This window comes from Strigops habroptila, chromosome 9 (assembly GCF_004027225.2).
Source record: "Strigops habroptila isolate Jane chromosome 9, bStrHab1.2.pri, whole genome shotgun sequence".
NCBI classification, from domain to species: Eukaryota; Metazoa; Chordata; class Aves; order Psittaciformes; family Psittacidae; genus Strigops; species Strigops habroptila.
The window spans coordinates 6,591,273-6,609,278 of record NC_044285.2 but is presented as its reverse complement, the minus strand read 5'-3'; the positions used below and the strand labels follow the sequence as shown (position 1 = coordinate 6,609,278).

At 48.4% G+C, this 18,006-nt stretch overlaps 1 protein-coding gene across 1 annotated transcript in view; it reads left to right on the top strand.

Moving 5' to 3' along the window:
- Nucleotides 1–18,006, top strand: part of ST8SIA2 (ST8 alpha-N-acetyl-neuraminide alpha-2,8-sialyltransferase 2) — a 32,849-nt gene that overhangs the window by 704 nt on the left and 14,139 nt on the right. Inside the window, exons 2-4 of the mRNA XM_030497147.1 lie at nucleotides 14,485–14,547; nucleotides 16,452–16,580; nucleotides 17,097–17,354. Coding sequence (XP_030353007.1) covers nucleotides 14,485–14,547; nucleotides 16,452–16,580; nucleotides 17,097–17,354 — 450 coding nt within the window. The remainder of the gene's footprint in view (nucleotides 1–14,484; nucleotides 14,548–16,451; nucleotides 16,581–17,096; nucleotides 17,355–18,006) is intronic.

Here is an 18,006-nt window from a genome sequence, read left to right as displayed (position 1 = left end):
GGGATGCTGGAGCGGGTACCAGCGTGGTTAGAGATGTTGGAGCAGATACTGGTCTGGAGAGAGGGGTGTGGGCACGGGCAGTGCTGATGGAGCGGGTCTTTAAGCGGGATGTCAGTGCAGGCAGTCTGCTGGCCGGGGCTGGTGGGGCAAGTTGCAGCCCAAGGATGTTGGGTGCTGGTCCAGCTGGGTGTGGTGGAGAGGGCACCAGCCCGCGGGGGTGATGGATGAAGGACCAGTCTGCAGGGTGGTGGAGCAAGCACCAGTCCGCGGGGCAGGAGAGGGTGAGCAAGGATCAGTTGGGTGGGGGTGATAGAGCATGGCAGGAGAGCTCAATCCAAGGGGCTTTTGTGATCACCCCTTCCCGATCACTTCCATAGTGGGTGTTTACCTGCAAGTGCCCTGTATGACAGGGGCTAAAGCAGCCCCTAAGTCTCAGGAGGGAAACAACACCCTCTCCACCCCATAAACCACATCTCTGAGGGCTGCTGGAAACTTAGGGGCTGAGAGGAACAAATGTAGAGAGTGTAGGGTTTGCATTAACTTGAGGAACTCGCTACAGCAGTGTGGGAAAACAAATCAAGTCATTCTAGTAATGTGGGGTGCACTCGTAGTGCCTAAATGGCACAAGGGCTTTCTGTGGCATTGTCCGCTGTGTTACAGCAAAACAAACACCTGCCTGAAATCATAAGTGAAATGCAGTGATGTTTGTCATTGTTTCATTGTTATATTATATTGGGTGCTACAGGCAAGAAGTGCTTAAAGGTCAGTAGCAGTGTCCAGAAACATCCAGCACGAGGCTGTAGGTTACCAGGCTGGATGAATTGTTGCTCTGCAATGAGCTGGCACTATCTATACAATAATAATAAAGGAAATGAAAAGCTTCTGAGGCTTCCTCCCCCATCGGACAGGCTGCTCTGATCCCTTTGCTTTCCTCCCATCTTCTTTTCCGTCTTCTGTTCTTTCTTCTCTCTCTTTGCTTATCTGCTAGATCTGCCTGCCAGAACTTGCTGTGCCCTTATTGAAAATCTATTCTGTTTTGTTACTTACTTGTCCTGTTTTTCACTCTGGTTCATTAAGGATTCCCAGTGTTGTGGGTGTACTGGAAATTGGATGTTCGCTGGTTGCTTATCTCCAAGCCCTGGTATATCTGAGTTTGTTGCTGTAGTTTCTCCAAGGGAGTGCTGCCAAGCAGTGCAGTGGCAGAGATGGCGACAGGGTCAGATGAGTTCTGTAGAAACAACAAGCAGCTTGTTTCATACAGCATTCCAGCATGCACGAGGTAACTGGAAAGGAGAGAAGCACTCTACACTCCAGGTTGTGAAGGTCCTGCAGTCCGGTGCCCTCTGATACACGTTATTCCCAGACCGTTCATAGATGAGTTCCCACATCAGCTGTTCTTCTGACACAGGGATGCACAGAGCAGAGGTGGGACCCTGCTATATCAAGAAGTAGGGCAAACTGACCCTTTCTCTTGCTTTGCCCTATTCTCACCCCTTTTTTTTCCCCACTGCATCTCCAAAATGGTTCAGGTTTGATGAGCTCAAACACAGCAAGGGGCCGAACACTGTTCATCTTACACCTTAAGCTCTTAGTACAGGAGCCCGGCACAAAGAGCTCTTCATCCCTATGTGCTGCCGTGATACCAGGAATGGTCAACACAGTGCTCTGACCTGGCTGAAGTACATCACTGTGGAGATGTGGAAAAGCCAAGTGCCTGATCTGCAGCAGGTCAAGAGATGATAAAGGGTTTTCAATTTTGAGGGCCCCATGATAACAGCATCTTTTGCAGACAGGTCCTGTAGGTAAAGTGGACTGTGTGACAGCAGCAGTGCAAAGCAGTGTAGAGAAATAGACCCTTCCAAAGTTTTTCAGGAGCTCTCTATGTGTCTAGGAGGGAACAACTCCTCTTTGTGAGAGGCTTGCATGGTACTATATATTTGTGCAGCTATCCCCCAGGCCAGGGATATTTGGCTAATGGATCGTGTGGCTCAGCATCCTCCTCTACACCCCATGGAGCACCTTTGCTATGGCGAGCGCAGCCTAAGCATTAGGGAAAGCAAAGAGCTGGGCAGGCATAGAAGCGGGGCTGGGAAATGCAGGCAGGTGCAACTCTTTTCCTCTCTTTCCTTGGCATCCAAACACTCTCTAATTATTGTGAGGAGCGAACAGCTTGCCCACTTTTACACATACCCTGCCCCCTGCCTGCAATTTGGATTGTCTTTGGAAGAATATGCTTCATACGGGTGGGAGAAGGGGGGAACATATTTCTCTCACCTACAGATACTGAGAAATTGCAAAAAGAAAGAACAAAATGGTCATTAGGTATAAAGTAAAAATACAATATTGCTGGCAAAAGGACAAAAAAAAACAACTAAAGAAAAAAGCTGTTTCCCCAGACAATAAGTTCCCAAATCACAGGTGAAGGGAGGCAGGAGCCGGGGGCAGCTGGAACTGCTCTGCCTGCCAGAGGCTGCTGAGAGATGTTTGCTCCTTAAGCAGTCCCGTCTTGCTCCTCCAGGTATTCCTATACCACCTCCTGCAGCCCGGAGATACTGAGACAAAGAGGTGTCAGGGCAAGGATGAAAATTCAGCAGTTTCTTGCTCCCGACGCTGTGTTGCTCTCATTACCCTGTTCCTCCCACCCTGCAGCCACCCCTGCCACATCCCTGTCGTTATGCGCATAGATCACCCATGGACACAGCGCTGGTGCTGCGGGATGGCAGCGGGCAGGCAGACACGCTCATCCCGCTCGCCTTGGCTCGCTCCTCATGCTCACCAGCGTGTGCTGCCGCGATGAGGTATTGTTGCTGTGAACGGTCCTGGCACTTTGTTCCCAAACAACCACCTGGTTCCGGGCTGCTGAACTTTTCCTGCATCTCAGTGGCGCTTACATTTCCCTCCATCGCTCCGGCTCTTTGTTTCCCTGAAAGGAAACAAAAGCCACATTCAATGTCTGTCTTGGGGAACACTAATGCAATCGCAGCCATTGCTTCATCCACCCCAGGATAGGGGAGCGGGGCAGACCTCTCGCTGCAGAGGAAGACAAAGGATGTGGCGTTGAGTGGAATAATTATTGCCGGTGATGAGAAGGAAAATTCTGCTCCAGTTTAAAGGGACTCTTTGTTGTTATGCGTCGGCTGTAGCGGTTCTGCAGGGGTCCGGCTGTGTCCTGATTGTCTGTAGAGGGAGCTGGTGACCCACTGCCACCAGGTGACTTCTCAAATTAGCGCCTGAGCCATCTTAGGGAGCACTTGACACTTGGTAATGGGTTGGTCTTAACATGAGCCAACCTTTTCCCTGCTAGCCCAGGCCACATGCCTTTCCATCCTGATCACAAGAGGAATTACATTCTGCTCTTTTTTGAGTGATGAATCGAAGTATCTCATATTTCCAGCCTGCCTGGAAGCTTGTCAGTAAATTGTCGCTTTTTCCACGTGTGCCCTTTCCTAACGCCTGCCTTTCGAAGGCTCAGGAATGCCACAGAGAGATTTTGTGTCCTTTATGGTGGCTGATGTGCTTGCTCTGAGTGTTCTGTAGCGTGCTGTAGTCATAACACTTCTTGTCAAGGTTGGTCCAGGGAGTATAAATGTCCTGCTTAGATGTTTCAGGCTGTGATTTACTGCGCCTGACCCAGAGTTAGTCTAAGACTTGCTCTGCACCAGAAGGTTTTGTTGAAAAAGGTGCTATATTCTACCAACATACACTTTTTTGCACTCACACAGCAGGTGCACACAAGCCAACAATTACTCAGGTTGGTCTGGAGGAGTAGTAGCTCTCTGCAGGACAGAAGCCCACAGACACCCTGTAACTATTCATGTAAATGGAACCAGTGGAGAGACCTTTGTATTCGTTTGGTATGGCAGGGCTCTAACAAAAGCCCCATGATGCATCGGGCTGGAAAATAAAAGCAATGTTGGAGCACTGATTTGAGTAAGAAAATACTCGGTGTTGGCTTTAATTGCACCTCTTCTGACAATAACTTGAGCTCAAGCAGTGAGTGTCAGGTAGGCTGCAGAGTTCCCTTTCCTCCCTGTGAAGCACTCCTTCATCTCCTGCAGGTGCAGGGGTGACTGCCACAAAGATGCATTCAAAACCCCTGTGCTCCTGCCTAGGGCAAGCTGAAGGAGATGAATCTCCATAGCTTGTTTCCTTAAGCTTAGCTCCAAGGGAATGGCAGGAGCAGTGCTACCTGCAGGGAGTTGGTGTCCTGCAGGAGGGCTTGGGAGCAGCAGGATGGAAAGGACTAATGAACCCCTGAGCAACCCAGTGAAACAAAAAGAAACCCAGTGCCATGATCATAAACAGTCCCTCTAAGGGCTTTACAGCTCAGTTGATGAAAGGCTGCTCTTTGGTCCAGTCCTGATTGTCAGCAGCTTGCAAGACCCCCAAGGGGAGGAATTTCTGAGCTTGCCAGTGAGGAGGGCAGTAGCTGTGGTAGGAGGATGCACATCTCCAGCCAGCACTTCTTAGGTGCAGAGTTGCTGAAGCCGTAACCAGTTCCCACCCTCACAGCAATGAAGAGAGCAAATCAGTTCCCACAGGGCTTGAAGTTTCCCTTTTGCCCAAGTGTGCTTTTTGCTTCCCATCTCTAACCCTGCAAATGTGCAATCCCAGCCTGGGAAGCCTTTTTTTCTCCCTGAAGAGAACAAAGAGTTGCAAATGTTGGTCCATTTAGCAAAGGCTTGTTGAGCAGCTAACGGTGGGGTTAAGTGATTCAGACGTCAGCAGTACAGTGCCCACTCCTCCGTGCTACCGCCGAACTCATGGGCACAGAGCGAAGTCCTGGGATGGTGGCCAGCAGTGACACAGCAGATCCTGCTGCCACCCAGAGCCCTCCTGGCTTCTCCCGGACATGCATGAAGGGGTCGTTTTCTCTTGTATTCTCTGCAGCAACCATGGTTATTCTGCTTGGACATCTGTTCGTTGGTGCCTACTGGCATGCCAGATGTGCTTTTGATCTTCCAGGAAAGCATTCAATAAGAGCTCCCTTATCTTTCCTTGGGCTTTCAGGCTACAGGTATTTTGTTTTTTCATCCCTGAGACCAGCACTACTTAAACACAACTACAGGCACAGTTGCTATAAAAACACAGGTGTTCCAAAGACAGACTTCGAATTGCCTCTATTATTTGTTTTCCCTGGGCCTGGGTCATCCTCAGCAGCAAGAAATAAACCCACACTGCAACATTAGGCAATAATTATTTTGCCATTTCTCTGGCTTCCATCCCCTGTTGCCTTTGGAAACAAGGGAGTTTTCTGGCACACTAAATTCACTGTAGGAGCAGAGTTTCAGGTGTCCTTCAGCAATCACTACAGCAGAGCAGTCTGGTGTCAGCAGATCTGCCCCTTGCAATGCAATAGAAAAAAAAGGGGGGGGTGGGCAAGGAAAAAACCAAGAAGAGAGTGTCTTTACAGCTCCTTTTTCTTTGTGTTCCCACTGTAAATATATAAAGAACTTCTTGTCTTGGCTGAGCAGCAGCCTTGGTGTTGGTGGTGGCCTTGGGAGATGTATCCCCATCAGCAACAGCAGCCCTGGCTCCAATCAGGATGTGAAAGGGGCAATCCAGGGAGATGGGCATGGTGCTGCCAAAACCTGCCATGGAATTGGCAGTGGTGCAGGGCGAGAGGGCAGGCTGGGAGCAGGGAGGAAGATGGACCAGGAGGGTAGCACATGGTTAAGGTGCTCGGTGTGAGGGTGGTGGGATCAAAACGATCCTCCTGAAGCAGCAAGGGATGCCACAACACAAATCTGTGTCCTGCTATCAGGTAACCCAGCCTAGAGTCCTTGCACCAGCCTAGGGGTGATCATCACTCTTAGGGGTGACACTACAAGGCAGAAACACCGTCAGCTTTAGGGATGCTTCCCTTTGCCAGACAGTCAGCAGCTTCATCACCCTGATCCCACTAACTCTGCCAGCCCTGCTGTTGGCCCTTCTAAGGTTTGCACAGTGCTTGATTAATTGAGCTGGCTGCTCATGCACCGGGCCAGCTCTTTCCCAATTTAAGTGCTGGACTCTTTCTTATTGCTACTGCAAGTAAAGTCCTTGTTATTGCATACAGAAATCCATTGGGAATATCACGAACAAACACCAAAAAAATACCCAGGCTGGCCATCTGCATGCTGAGCACACCGTCCCCATCCAGCACTCTCCATGGGCAGGGCTGCTTTTAAAAGCATGTATTGTCACAGTCACAACACAGTTTTGAAGTGCTCTCTCAGGGCGTCCTTCAGTCAAACAGCATTGCAGCGGCCTCCAGGTATTGCCATGTGTCTGGCAGCTCAGAATCGAAAGATGGTTCTTCCACAGAGACCAGTTACCTCCAGCCCAGGCTTTACTGGCATCTTCAAGAATGTAATTCAGCTCTCAGCCAGCAGCTACAACAGGGGACATGATTCCCCTGAGAAGGTTAAGCATTGTCAATAAGGCATCTCCAGCACCTTTTCAGACACCCAGAAGCACACTCAACTGTTGAGCAGCAGCAGCTGAGTTGGTCATTAAGCTTCTCCTCCTTACTGCTGCCTGTATTTCCATGGTGTGGCTTTATAAGCCAGGGGAATTGAGAGGAGGCCAAGCTCTGAAACCACTATTGGCTTTTGAATGTTGTCGTCTGAGGACTAAACCCTTGTGAAGGTCCTTGGTATGGCTCCGTTGCTGGTGAGTGCCTGTAAAGGTGGGGAGATAGCTCAGGCAGTTGCTGGTTGCAGTGTGTAGCTCTCATCCAGGAGCTCCCAGCTCTCTTTGTATTTTGAGGCACCAGATGTTATTTTGAGGATGCTCATACAGAACAACCACTCCAGGAGGATGTCAATGCCCAGGAGAGGTCCTCAGCATCCACAGCAACACTGAAAGAGGAAACCAGACCTTGAGTATTCCAAGGGGCTGCGCAGACCAGTGGGAAAAGTAGGCAAGAGATGGGTGTGGGAGGATGAGCCGGAGGACCCACAGCCCCTCAGACATGATATCTTTTCATCTTGCACCATTCCCATTTCCCAAGGTACGTAGCATCCAAGATGCTGCAGGAGCCACTGGGGTTTTTGTCTCTTGGTATGTGAATGCTCAGGGTGACAGATCTGCTGCAAAACTGATGCTCTGCTGTTTGCACTCCCTGATAGCTCTGCTCTGTTGGCTGAAAAAATTATCTCAGGGAAAATGTATAGTGTAGATCTGTTTTTTAAGCAGTGAGGCTTTTGTCTCAGCTCCTTTCTAGGTCTTCAGTGGGCTCTTGGGGTTTTTTTTCCTTCTGCATTCCAGAAGGGGAAAGCTAAACACACAAACACACACACCCCAGTCCCAAACCCTTCACTGGATCCTTTTTGCCTGCTTCAATGTCTTTTTCTTTGCTGACTGTTTAATTAACACAGCCAAAGAAACTGAACTGATGCCAGGAATAAACTTCTAATGGAAGACCCGAGATGAAGGAGGGAGTAAGGTCCTGTTAGTACGCAGGATGGGGAGAGGTGAAGTGTGTGACATTCGAGCCCTGCAAGCATGTGAGTATTTTGTCTTTAGAGCATCGATAAAACACGAGCATCACGGGGTGATAGGGTCAGGCTGTGCTGATGGGATGGTGAATGCAAGTGGATGTGAGACCTGACGTTCTACAGGTGAGAGGAAGACTGTTCTGCCTCAGGGAAAGCACGTGATGGCTTTGGGACAGAGCTTGAAAGTCCAGGACCATGGCTTCCTGGTGAGTAGTAGTAACCATCAGGCTGCTCTGAGCATCTTCCTGCCTCTTACAAGTCCTTCAGAGCAGGTAGCTCAGGGCAGGGACAGGGATTTGGGTTTGGTGCTCTGGTTATCCCAGTGCAGAGTGACCCCCAAGCAGTGTCCTGGTGGCAGGCTGCTATGGGTGTCCCTCCCATTGCCTTGTGCCTTTTAGTCATCAGAGCTGCACTGTTCCTGCTGGTCCTTTGCTGGTTTTGCCATATAAGCATTTCTGCCTAATTGGCTAATTCTCTGTTAAGCAATAGGTGTCTCTGTTTTGCAAACTCATGTGTCTTGATTCCTGTGTCCTCAGCGATCACACAGTGATTTGTAACCAGGCAGAAATCTCAGAGCCGAACCCTGCTCTCATTTACACAGGAGCTGATGTGGAGCCACAGTTACCATCTAGCAGGGAGGGATGATGAGCACCTCCGACCTTCCCATCTTGTGGTCCCCGGAAAGGAGCCTGCAGGATGCAGAGGCATGGGAGGAGGTGGCCAGATTAGCAAGGCTGGTTTGTAGGAGACTGATAGATCTGTGTTCCCCATGGTGGGTAATAGCAAGTACATGAACATCAGCAAGACCATCATCTGGTGCCTTTACACCAAATCTCCTCGGCTTGCTGGAAGATGCTACACCACAGGCCTGGTTGTACAAGCACTGCCCTTGCAGCTCATATACCAGAGCTGCATCAGGATCCCAGCAGAGCAAAGTGATTTTCCTGAATGCCGTGATATGGGCACACTCTCCCAAATGCAGTCGTATGAAAGAATAGAAAGAATGAAACTTGGGAGCAGTAAAAATAGCACCTGATATTTAGGAAGTTTTTGACACTCAGGCTGCCAAGCTGTGATAATATGAACAAGTGAGATTTTAAACACATGGAAGTGTGATTTCAAACGTTTCATCAAGATGTATTGCAAGATCTTTCATCCTAGCAGACAAAACGCTTTAGAAATGTCGTCCCAATTAATCCCCGCAGAGGGAACCTTGCTCACCAGGAGAGTGTGGGTACACAGAGCTACCCAATGGCCACCGATCCTCTTCATCGCAATCTACTCCACACCCTGGGATCACAGACTCAGAAGCGACTGGTGAAATGTCACAGGGAATGATGTGCAAGTGTCAGATGTCCTGGCTCCTCCTAGTGTGCTATGAAATATGATGCAGGAAGGCGAGATGAGAAGCGAGAGCTACGTGTCTGGGTAGGCAAAGGCCGGTGTCACAGAGGGTGCATGATGATGTGTTTCAGTACGTGGTCTCAAGGTTCCAAAATGCATCTCTGATCCCATCGCTTCTCACCTGGCTTTGTCTTGTTTCTAGTTTGCACAAGTTCTTCCCTGTGAGGGTGCTGAGGCGCTGGCACAGGGTGCCCAGAGAAGCTGTGGCTGCCCCATCCCTGGCAGTGTTCAAGGCCAGGTTGGACACAGGGGCTTGGAGCAACCTGCTCTAGTGGAAGGTGTCCCTGCCTGTGGCAGGGGGTTGGAGCTGGATGAGCTTTAAGGTCCCTTCCAAAACAAACCATTCTGTGATTCTAACCAGCAGCAAAGCCTTTCCTGTCTTAATTTGTCTCTCCTCTCATAGCAGAACTTTTATGGATATGGATGGGCTTTCACCTAAACCCCACAGAACCACTTGAGTCTCTAGTGAGAAGCCCACAAGAGTGCTTGCTGATGACTGTGGCCTTTTTCCATGTTTTCAGCGAGACCTGATATGCAGTTGGAAAGCCAGGACATGGTACCCAAGAAATCCCGGCCTCCAGCCTCTGGGCTGCATTCCTGTTCAGTTTGAATTCCTGGGACACCTTTGCTTTTCCACCCTGCAGGACAGACTGGACAGGTTGGCGCTCAGAAGCCAATTATTTCTCTTTCGTAGACAACTGGAATCACATTTGCTGCTCTGCTGGTCTCAACACAGGGCAGAGGAGGGGGTGTTGAAACCTCTATCCTGATCCACATTTTACATCTCTGGCCTGAGTGAATCCTGTTCCATCTTTGAGGGCTCAGGGAGCACATGGCTTAGCTTAATGACTGCACTGCTCTTAATCAGCAGAATTAATCCACTCATTTAACAGGGCAGTCAGTGCATCCAAGCCCATCGCTAGTGAGGCGGTGTGCAGGTGGCAGCTAGTCCCTGATGCGGCAAGGTCTGGCTTATGCCCGTGAATGCACATGGGATTATATGTCACTGGAGTGTCTGCAGCACTGAGTCTATCAAGTCTGGGACAAGGGGGGTGATCTCTCTGTTTGTATTTCATTTCCATTGGCTGGGCAGCATGTCCCTTTCCCCAGTTACAGTGACTGGGTCTGTCTGGCCATGAAGCAGCACCCTATGGAGGGGCTGTGAGCATCCTGCTCAGCTTCCCTTCACCACACAGATGCCTTGGGAAGGGGAGGGAGGGAAGTGATTTTCAGAGGGTGATCCCTGAGAAGGCTCATGTGCTCTTCAGATAGAAAATAGCAATTCTGGCCTTGAGGACAACATCAAAGCAATCCTTAAAAAGCAAAGTAAATATAGGTGGTGGTTTCTTTTTCTAATAGATACAGACTGCCTTATGGGTACAGCCTGCAGCTATTTCAGACCAATGGCTGCCTGTGCTTTTCAGGCCAGTGAGACCTTCTTAGATTGATTCCTGTGGTCTTCTGGGTGACATATCCTACCCTCTCACCCTGCAAGAGCCATACTCACTCTCAGCAAACAAAAAGCAGCATTTTCAAGAGGACTGGCGTGCTGTAAGCCTGTGGTAGTGCTCCTGTCCTGGCTTGCGGGACTGTCATTTTCTTGGTGTTATGGGCCAAGCCACTTCACCCCCCAGTGTTCCAGCTGTAAAACAAGGATCATAAAATGTACCTAACACAAAAGCAGGTTCTGAAAACTTAATTAGTGTGTGTTAATCATTTGAACCCCTCAAGATAAAAACTGTGGCACTCTGAACTCTCTTTCTGTGGAATTCAGATGGGGGATTGTTAAGCAGAATTTATCCAAGGGATCATTATCTCTCTTTCATGTGGAGAAGGGAGAAGAGGAGGACTTGGGTTGCCCAAGGTCAGGAAGAGGCAGAGGTTTCGTTCCTTCGGGAATGAGCTCCACAAGTGTGGCTAAATGGGTGGCTGGGTATGGATAAAATTTCTGGCTAGGTCATACTTCTCGTGCCTGCTTCCCATGTGTATTGTCTGCAATGGATGCTGGAGGAAGCAGGATTCGGAGGTGGGCATTGTAAAATATCCACGGAAAACACATTTTGGAATTTGTAAGCCTGAGAATATGGATGCATAAAGCCTATTCTTAGAGATCCTCTTGCCCAAAGAGGCTGTGTGACCTACTTGTTCAGTCAAAGCAGCTTTGATTTCACATATTGAAATTGCTGGAAGCAAGACTAAACCGTACCTAGCAATAATTAAGAGAATCATTTAAGAAATGAGAAATCATGAAAAGGGAAGCAAAAACCCCAAACAGCCCATTCATAGTGGGTGAATAGAAAAGTCTTCACATATCTGATTCGTCAGAAATTATTCATCCACAAAAATTTGGGCCTGAACCATAAGAAAATTCTTCTTTTTTATCCTCTGATATATGAATCAGTGTCACTTTACATCTGAGCACAGAATGTTTTGACCTATATAATATCTTGGATAGTGGAAATACAGCTTGAAAATCTCAAAGCAAAAATGAGAAAGGATGGCGTAAGCCATTAATATGGCATTAGCACATATAGATGTGACTTATCACTGGAAAACATCCCAACAGAAGTCAAAGAGAAAGAGTGTTTTGTAAATAATAGGATTAAGAAGCAGGTTGGTACTTTGTGGAACTGGCTATACAATCAAACTGATAACAACCAGATTAATAAAGCAATTCAATCTAAACACGGTGTAGCACTAGAAAGCTTTTCAAAATCAATGCCTATCTGTGCAATTTTAATCGAGGTTGGTCTTTGCCTTTTGAAGCCAAGAGATTTGAAACTCCAGATCAGCAAGGGATAATAAAATGGGCTGAGTTTTTTTTTCTAAACGTGTGCCTTCTAACTAGTGCCCTCCATTCCTTAATGTTCTCCTCTTCCCAGTTGGGAGCAACAAAGCAGCACGGTGATACTGGCTTGCTGTGTTGGTAATAAAGTATGGTAGACCTTGGGAAATGCCATGCTTGACTAAACTACAGGTGTTTGGAGCAGCTGGTTTGCCAGGCTGGTACCCACTGATGAGCTGAGCTCAGCAGGATGCTGGACCGGGCAATACACCCCATGTAATGATATACACAGTGTTTGTTGTCTTTGCCTGTACAAAGGAAGATTGTAAGGAAGATGTTCAGAAGTTGCAGTGTAGGACACAAAGGGCCAAAAGGCTGATGATTTTGAAGCCAAAGGAGCATTTTAGGATTCATTAAACCAGCTAAGACCTTCAGACAAGTATCATGTCCCAGCTTCAGGCAATCTCTGAGAGAGATACCAAGCCTAAGAGAGATACCAATACCAAGACAGGGAGCAGTGTCTTTGCCAGCATCTTAGGTGAGAGCATCCTGGCTGCTGCTGGCCAGAAAGCAGTGAGTCCAGTGCCATGGAGCAAGTCATGGGAAGGTGGCTAGCAGAGCCCTGCTCTTTCCCCCATGTTCATGTATGACAGCAGAACACTTCATGCTCTGTTTGCATTACAATACGTTGAAAACTTCTGCTTTTCACAGTGTGTGAGAGGGAAAGAAACTGCCCTTGAGGGGCTGGTCGGCAGCAAAACCGGGCAGGCAATCCCCTTCCCCACCAGCGCTGCACACAGTGAGCTGGGAGATGTGCTCTCAACCTGCATTTCTCACGTCCAGCATCTCCGCATCTGATGCCTGCCTTAGTTTCAGAAGGAGACATGCACAGACCTGTTGCTGGCAGCATGTAAAGCTAGATTGGATAAATGCATTTGAATAATACGATGTGATGAGGTGGGAGCTAACAGGTCCTCTCCACTTTCTAATTTCTGTGATTTTTTTCTTGTCCTTTCACAGAGATTGCGAACCAGCACTTATTCAGGGAGCAGCACTTCTTTTTCTAAGCCCTTAATCCATTCCCTATCTGTCGTACGGCAAGTGTGAAAGAGTGTGAATCCCATTTGGAAGGCTCCTTCAGAGGAGACGTCTCAGAAAGCATGCGTGGTTTGCACACTAATCCAGTCTGCTCCCACACCCTGCGGTGAACCCCATTAAAGCGGAGGTTGTTAAATGCCAGCAGGCTCTAGGAATAAGCTAGTCCTGCTGTTCCCTTGATGCACCAAAAAATGAAGCATCTCGCTGACTCTCAGGTTTGTCAAAGGAAAGAGGAGAGTATCGGAGCAAGAATCACTCTGACTTGGCCGTAGATGGTCCCCAGCAGGAGGGAGGAAAGGGACAACCATTGTTGTCCCAAAGGTTTGATGTTAGGCGGTGCTGAGGGCTGTGCTCAGCCTAATGAAGGGATTGATTTACCTCACATCCCCCAAGTCTGAAAGTCTTTTTTGATGGCACCAACCATTCACACACTCTATTTCTTTTTCATTTATGTCTAATGCATTTGGGATTTTTTTCAGGACTGGTAGAAATATGTGCTCCTGAGATACGTTTTCATTAAGGTATATATTTCCAGGTAGCACTATTTCTGCTGGAAGAAAATTTGGTTCCCTTTATGAGCGTGTTCATTTGGATATCTGTGCAATGGAAACAATAAAACAGAGCAATGAGCACGTGGCAGTTAAAATGTGTCTGACTAGGAGCTCGGCTCCCACTGAGCATCAGAAAGTGGGTGACTTGTTCTTTGTTACCCTTTTGAAAACAGCAAGCTAAAGCAAGATGGGGCTCTGCAGCCAAGTGAATGCAGACCAATACTTGTATGTGTTTCTTTTTAAGTGAGAATTCACAGGTTGTGTGAGTGGTGTTGGTTTCTGAAGGGACTTGGTCCCACTTATTCTTCATTATAGCACTGTACAAGTGCTGGAAAGTTTGGCTGTCCATTCTCTTAGGTCTTGCTTAGGCAGGTCTAGTACCCATCCTTGTGCAGTGGTGTCAAGCCATGGGAGTGACAAGGATGTCACTTTAGGTCTCAGCTCCAGCATGCGAATGACTGTGGTGAGTTGGCCTCATAGCTTCAGCCAGGTAACACCAAAGGTGGGGACAAGGAGCTTCAGGGCACTCAGGGGTCAAAGTGGGCTGGAATGGGACTCTGGGTCTGGCCTGGGTCACTGGGAGCTGGGAGACAGCACACTGTGAGGATGAGGTCCCACAAGTGACCCAGAAGGCTGGTGGCTTGGTCTGGATAAAATGGAGATGTAGGGTGGTCTCAACTGAAAACCCAAAAAGACAGTGGTGGGAATCCTATCCAGATCGTTCAGCTCAGTCCCCAATTGAAAAGCATAGGGAAAGTCCCTCGGTAACCTGAGGATGGAGGAGACCTTCTCAATGCACTGCTAACACCTGACTCGTAATAAGAAAGCAGAGATGTATTTAATGCAACCTGTAGGCTGCATGCTGCTTTGATGGCGGAGACCAGATGTCTTTGATGGCTGGTTGGATTGCACAAGTATTATTAATTGGGGTGGTTAGGAGCTTTTTTGCAGGAATGATTTTACGGTCACAGTAGGGCAGCAATGACAATGGATGTGAAAAGCCCTTTACACGCATGGGGACATGTCCCTCCTGGATGGGGTGGGATAAGATCAGCGCAGCGGTGTCTCCGTTCAGAGCCCTTCAGAGCAGGATCTCTTGACTGTTGAACAATGCTTGGCAAAGAGGTGCTGGGTTTATAAATAATGCATTTCCTTTGTCTTGCAGGAGTTCTGGAGGCAGAGGTACAATCAGATCAGCTGTGAACAGCTTACATAGCAAATCTAATAGGTTTGTAAATTAGATTTTGTGTTCATTTGTTTTTGCTGTAAGGCAGCTATTAATCTGCTTCTTCTCTTCACTGGATAGTGCTGTTCTTATTTAGCAAATGTATCTGTTTCTTTTCACTTCTGCTTTGCATTTTCTTAATCGTTTCTCCCCCTCCTTCCTCCATCTCAGTGCAATAATCATTTGCAAATAACCAAGGATCTGCAAGTTGTGGTGATTGAGAGGATGAGGAACAGAGAGTTACTTATTGTGAAAATAAGTCCGTGTTGGAGTTGCCATTTTCATAGGTTTACTCAGTGCTGTTGGAAGAGGGACCGCTGTCTTTGACATCGGAACTTCATTCGGCTTTGTAGTAAAGCACTTCAGTAACATTGCTCCATTGCAGTCATTTCGTGGCATCACAGCTTCATTCATAGTCTCTCAGTGTGATTTTCACAATGATTTCACGTCAGCCTAGCATTACCAAGTGCCACAGTTGCACAGCTTAGTGACGCCATGCGAGGAAGGGTGATATTCTGTGACGATGCCACCACCCGTGATCAAAACACAGAAAATGGGCAAAACCAACAAAAATCCTAGTTATTCCCAAGATTTCTTTACCCTGTTTCCTTTATGATTTTCGATACCTTATAAATAAGCTTTGCAAGACACGTGATATGGCAAAATGCACAATGGATACAAAGCCAACAGCCTCAACTGGCAGATACTGTTCACACACACACAAGGACACACAACCACACAGCCAGCTTTTATAAACACATTTCCTTGCCTTTCCAAAACATTACATAGTGTGAGCCACAGTGTGTCCATGGGAGCTCCTTCCCTGGGCCACCAGTTCTGCTTCATCTCTCTCACTCTTCTCCCTCCTTGAGGTTTACATGCTTTTTTATATGTATTTATTTACAAACCATTTCCCAGCTGGAAAAAGCCCTTTGCACCGGAGAGGGAGATTCCCTTTAGGTGATAGTTACTGCTTTGGCTGTATGTTTTTCAGAGTGCTCTGAAGTGTGAAGGTTTTTTTGGGGCTGCAAATACACGCGCAGCCTTCTGATGAGATGCTTGGGTATTCTCTTTGGAGAGTGGCTGGCTGGCATCAAGTATTTGGAGGCTTCCTTAATTCATGCCATTTGATGTAAGCAGCACTGAAGTGCTGGGGCTGATTTGCTTCTTAGAGAAAGGGTTAAGAGCTGGGGGTTTCCAGTGATCATCTCCAAACCACAGCACCTAGTTGTTGCCTGTCCCCCCGCTCATTTCTGGCCCTGGAGCAGGAATAGACATGCTGAAATCCTCGTTCTAACAAGGGAAAAGTTACCAGCAAGCCAGCTTCCCCCCGTTCAGTATGGGATGCTCATAGCCCAGACTCACAAGCAGCACCCAGCAGCTCAGCTAAATCAATCTCTCCTTTGGGTGAAGTGAAGATTGCACTTCTCTGATGAGGATTTCAACCCTCTCCAGGAGCTGAGCTGGCTCCAATTCAGAGTGTTCATGTGCAACCACAAGACAACAGGGTCCATGTAGAAAACGTCTTGGTGAATTCTGCGGGTTCCCTCAGGCTCTGGGGTGTCTTGTCTCTAAGTGTTCATCTGCCAGCCTGTCTTTGCAGAGCCTGTTTGTGTTTGTGTGTGCATGCCTTTCTACAGCTAGCTGTGTAAGATCGTGTTTTCTGTATTGCTGTGCCTGGCTGTAAGTGTGTTCGCATAAGTGAGCAGGTATTTAAGGATTTATGTCTGCTTGAGTGTAGCAGAACACAAACAGGCTTTCAGTTCTCGTTTAGCTAATAACTACGATTTTGCTTTTCTGATGAAGTTTGAATACCAGCAGCCAGAGCTGAAGACAGTGATTAGAAGTGCCATTGGGATGCTAACGGATCCTGCCTCTCTCCCTCTCCCCATCTTTCTTTTCTCTAGAGCTGAAGTAGTAATAAATGACTCTTCGTCTCCAGCTGTTGTTGACAGAAGTAATGAAAGCATTAAGCACAACATTAAACCAGCCTCATCCAAATGGAGACACAACCAGACACTCTCTTTGAAGATCAGGTACTGGTAATTACCTATAGGACAAGAGACAGATTCGGTCCTCTCTAGTGCAAGCTGGCAAATTGCCTCTGTATATCAACTAAAGAAGTCAAGGAAGAAATAAAAGGCTTATCTCCTGCTGAGCTAGGCTTCATATCTGTAAGTGATCACTTGGAAATGAATTCCCAGCTGAACCAGCTGGCCTCGCAACAACAACATAAGGAGAACTTGAGCCCCCGTTTTCCAGGTCAAGTGGGAGCAGCATGTGCTGTCAGTGGGTCACAGAGGGGAGAAGGAGACAGTCTTCCTGGGGTATATGCAGGCACCCCCCACTAATGTTGGGCTGATGCTAGTCTGCGCCGGGAAGGGATGGGTGGAGAAAGAGCAGGCGTTGAGATGGTGATACCCATTTGTAAGCTGTTCCTGGGGAAACATCAGTCAGATGGATGGGCCACAGAGCAGCCAGGAGGCAAGAGTTCATCTTATGCATGACCTCTGTACATCATCTAACGGGGCTGTTTTCTTCCCTGTCCTCAGGAAACAGATCTTGAAGTTCCTGGATGCAGAGAAGGACATCTCGGTGCTGAAGGGGACACTGAAGCCGGGGGACATCATCCACTACGTGTTTGACAGGGACAGCACCATGAATGTCTCGCAGAACCTGTACGAGCTGCTGCCCCGCACCTCGCCCCTCAAGGGCAAGCAGTTCCCCACCTGCGCCATCGTGGGCAACTCAGGGGTCCTGCTCAGCAGCCGCTGCGGCCCCGAGATCGATGCGCACAGCTTCGTGATAAGGTAGGGACTGTGTCCTGCTGCACGATGGAGCTGAGGGTGTATCGGGGGGGGTTTGGAGCAGAGGAAAGGGACTGGAGTCCTGGTGGCATGGTGCTGTGCAGCCCTGCAGCCCCATGGGCATGTGTAGAGTTCACCGATGCAAACACCCTGCTGCAAACTCTTCCATCTACCACTAAGTGCTCACCCACTGTTCTTTCAAACACACCCATGTTTTCTCATGGTGCACCATTAACCCTCATCACCCCCAGTCCCAAGGACTCCCTTTCTTTTCCCACATGCTTGCCCTCTTGCAAACAAACCCTGTCCTGGACTCTTCCATGGACACAAGTTCAATTCTTCCCCAAATCACTTCTGCCCTTGAGCACTGGGTGCACCTCACGGTGCCCTGGCACCACGCTTGTCCACATCTAGCTCTGATGCTCCCCTGTTACCGCTCCATCCCCAGTACTGATGTCCCTGCAGATGTGCTGCCCCATGGACCTGCAGCAACAGCTGCTGGGACACACTGAATTGGTTACAGAAGATGCTTGAAGTGGAGAGGAGGAGCGCGCCTGCCCTCCTATCCCTGGCACCTGTGTACAACTGCTAGCTGAGGGGCTAGAGCAGTCTGCTGATGATTTATGTATGTGCAGACATTTGCTTTCTGGTGAGT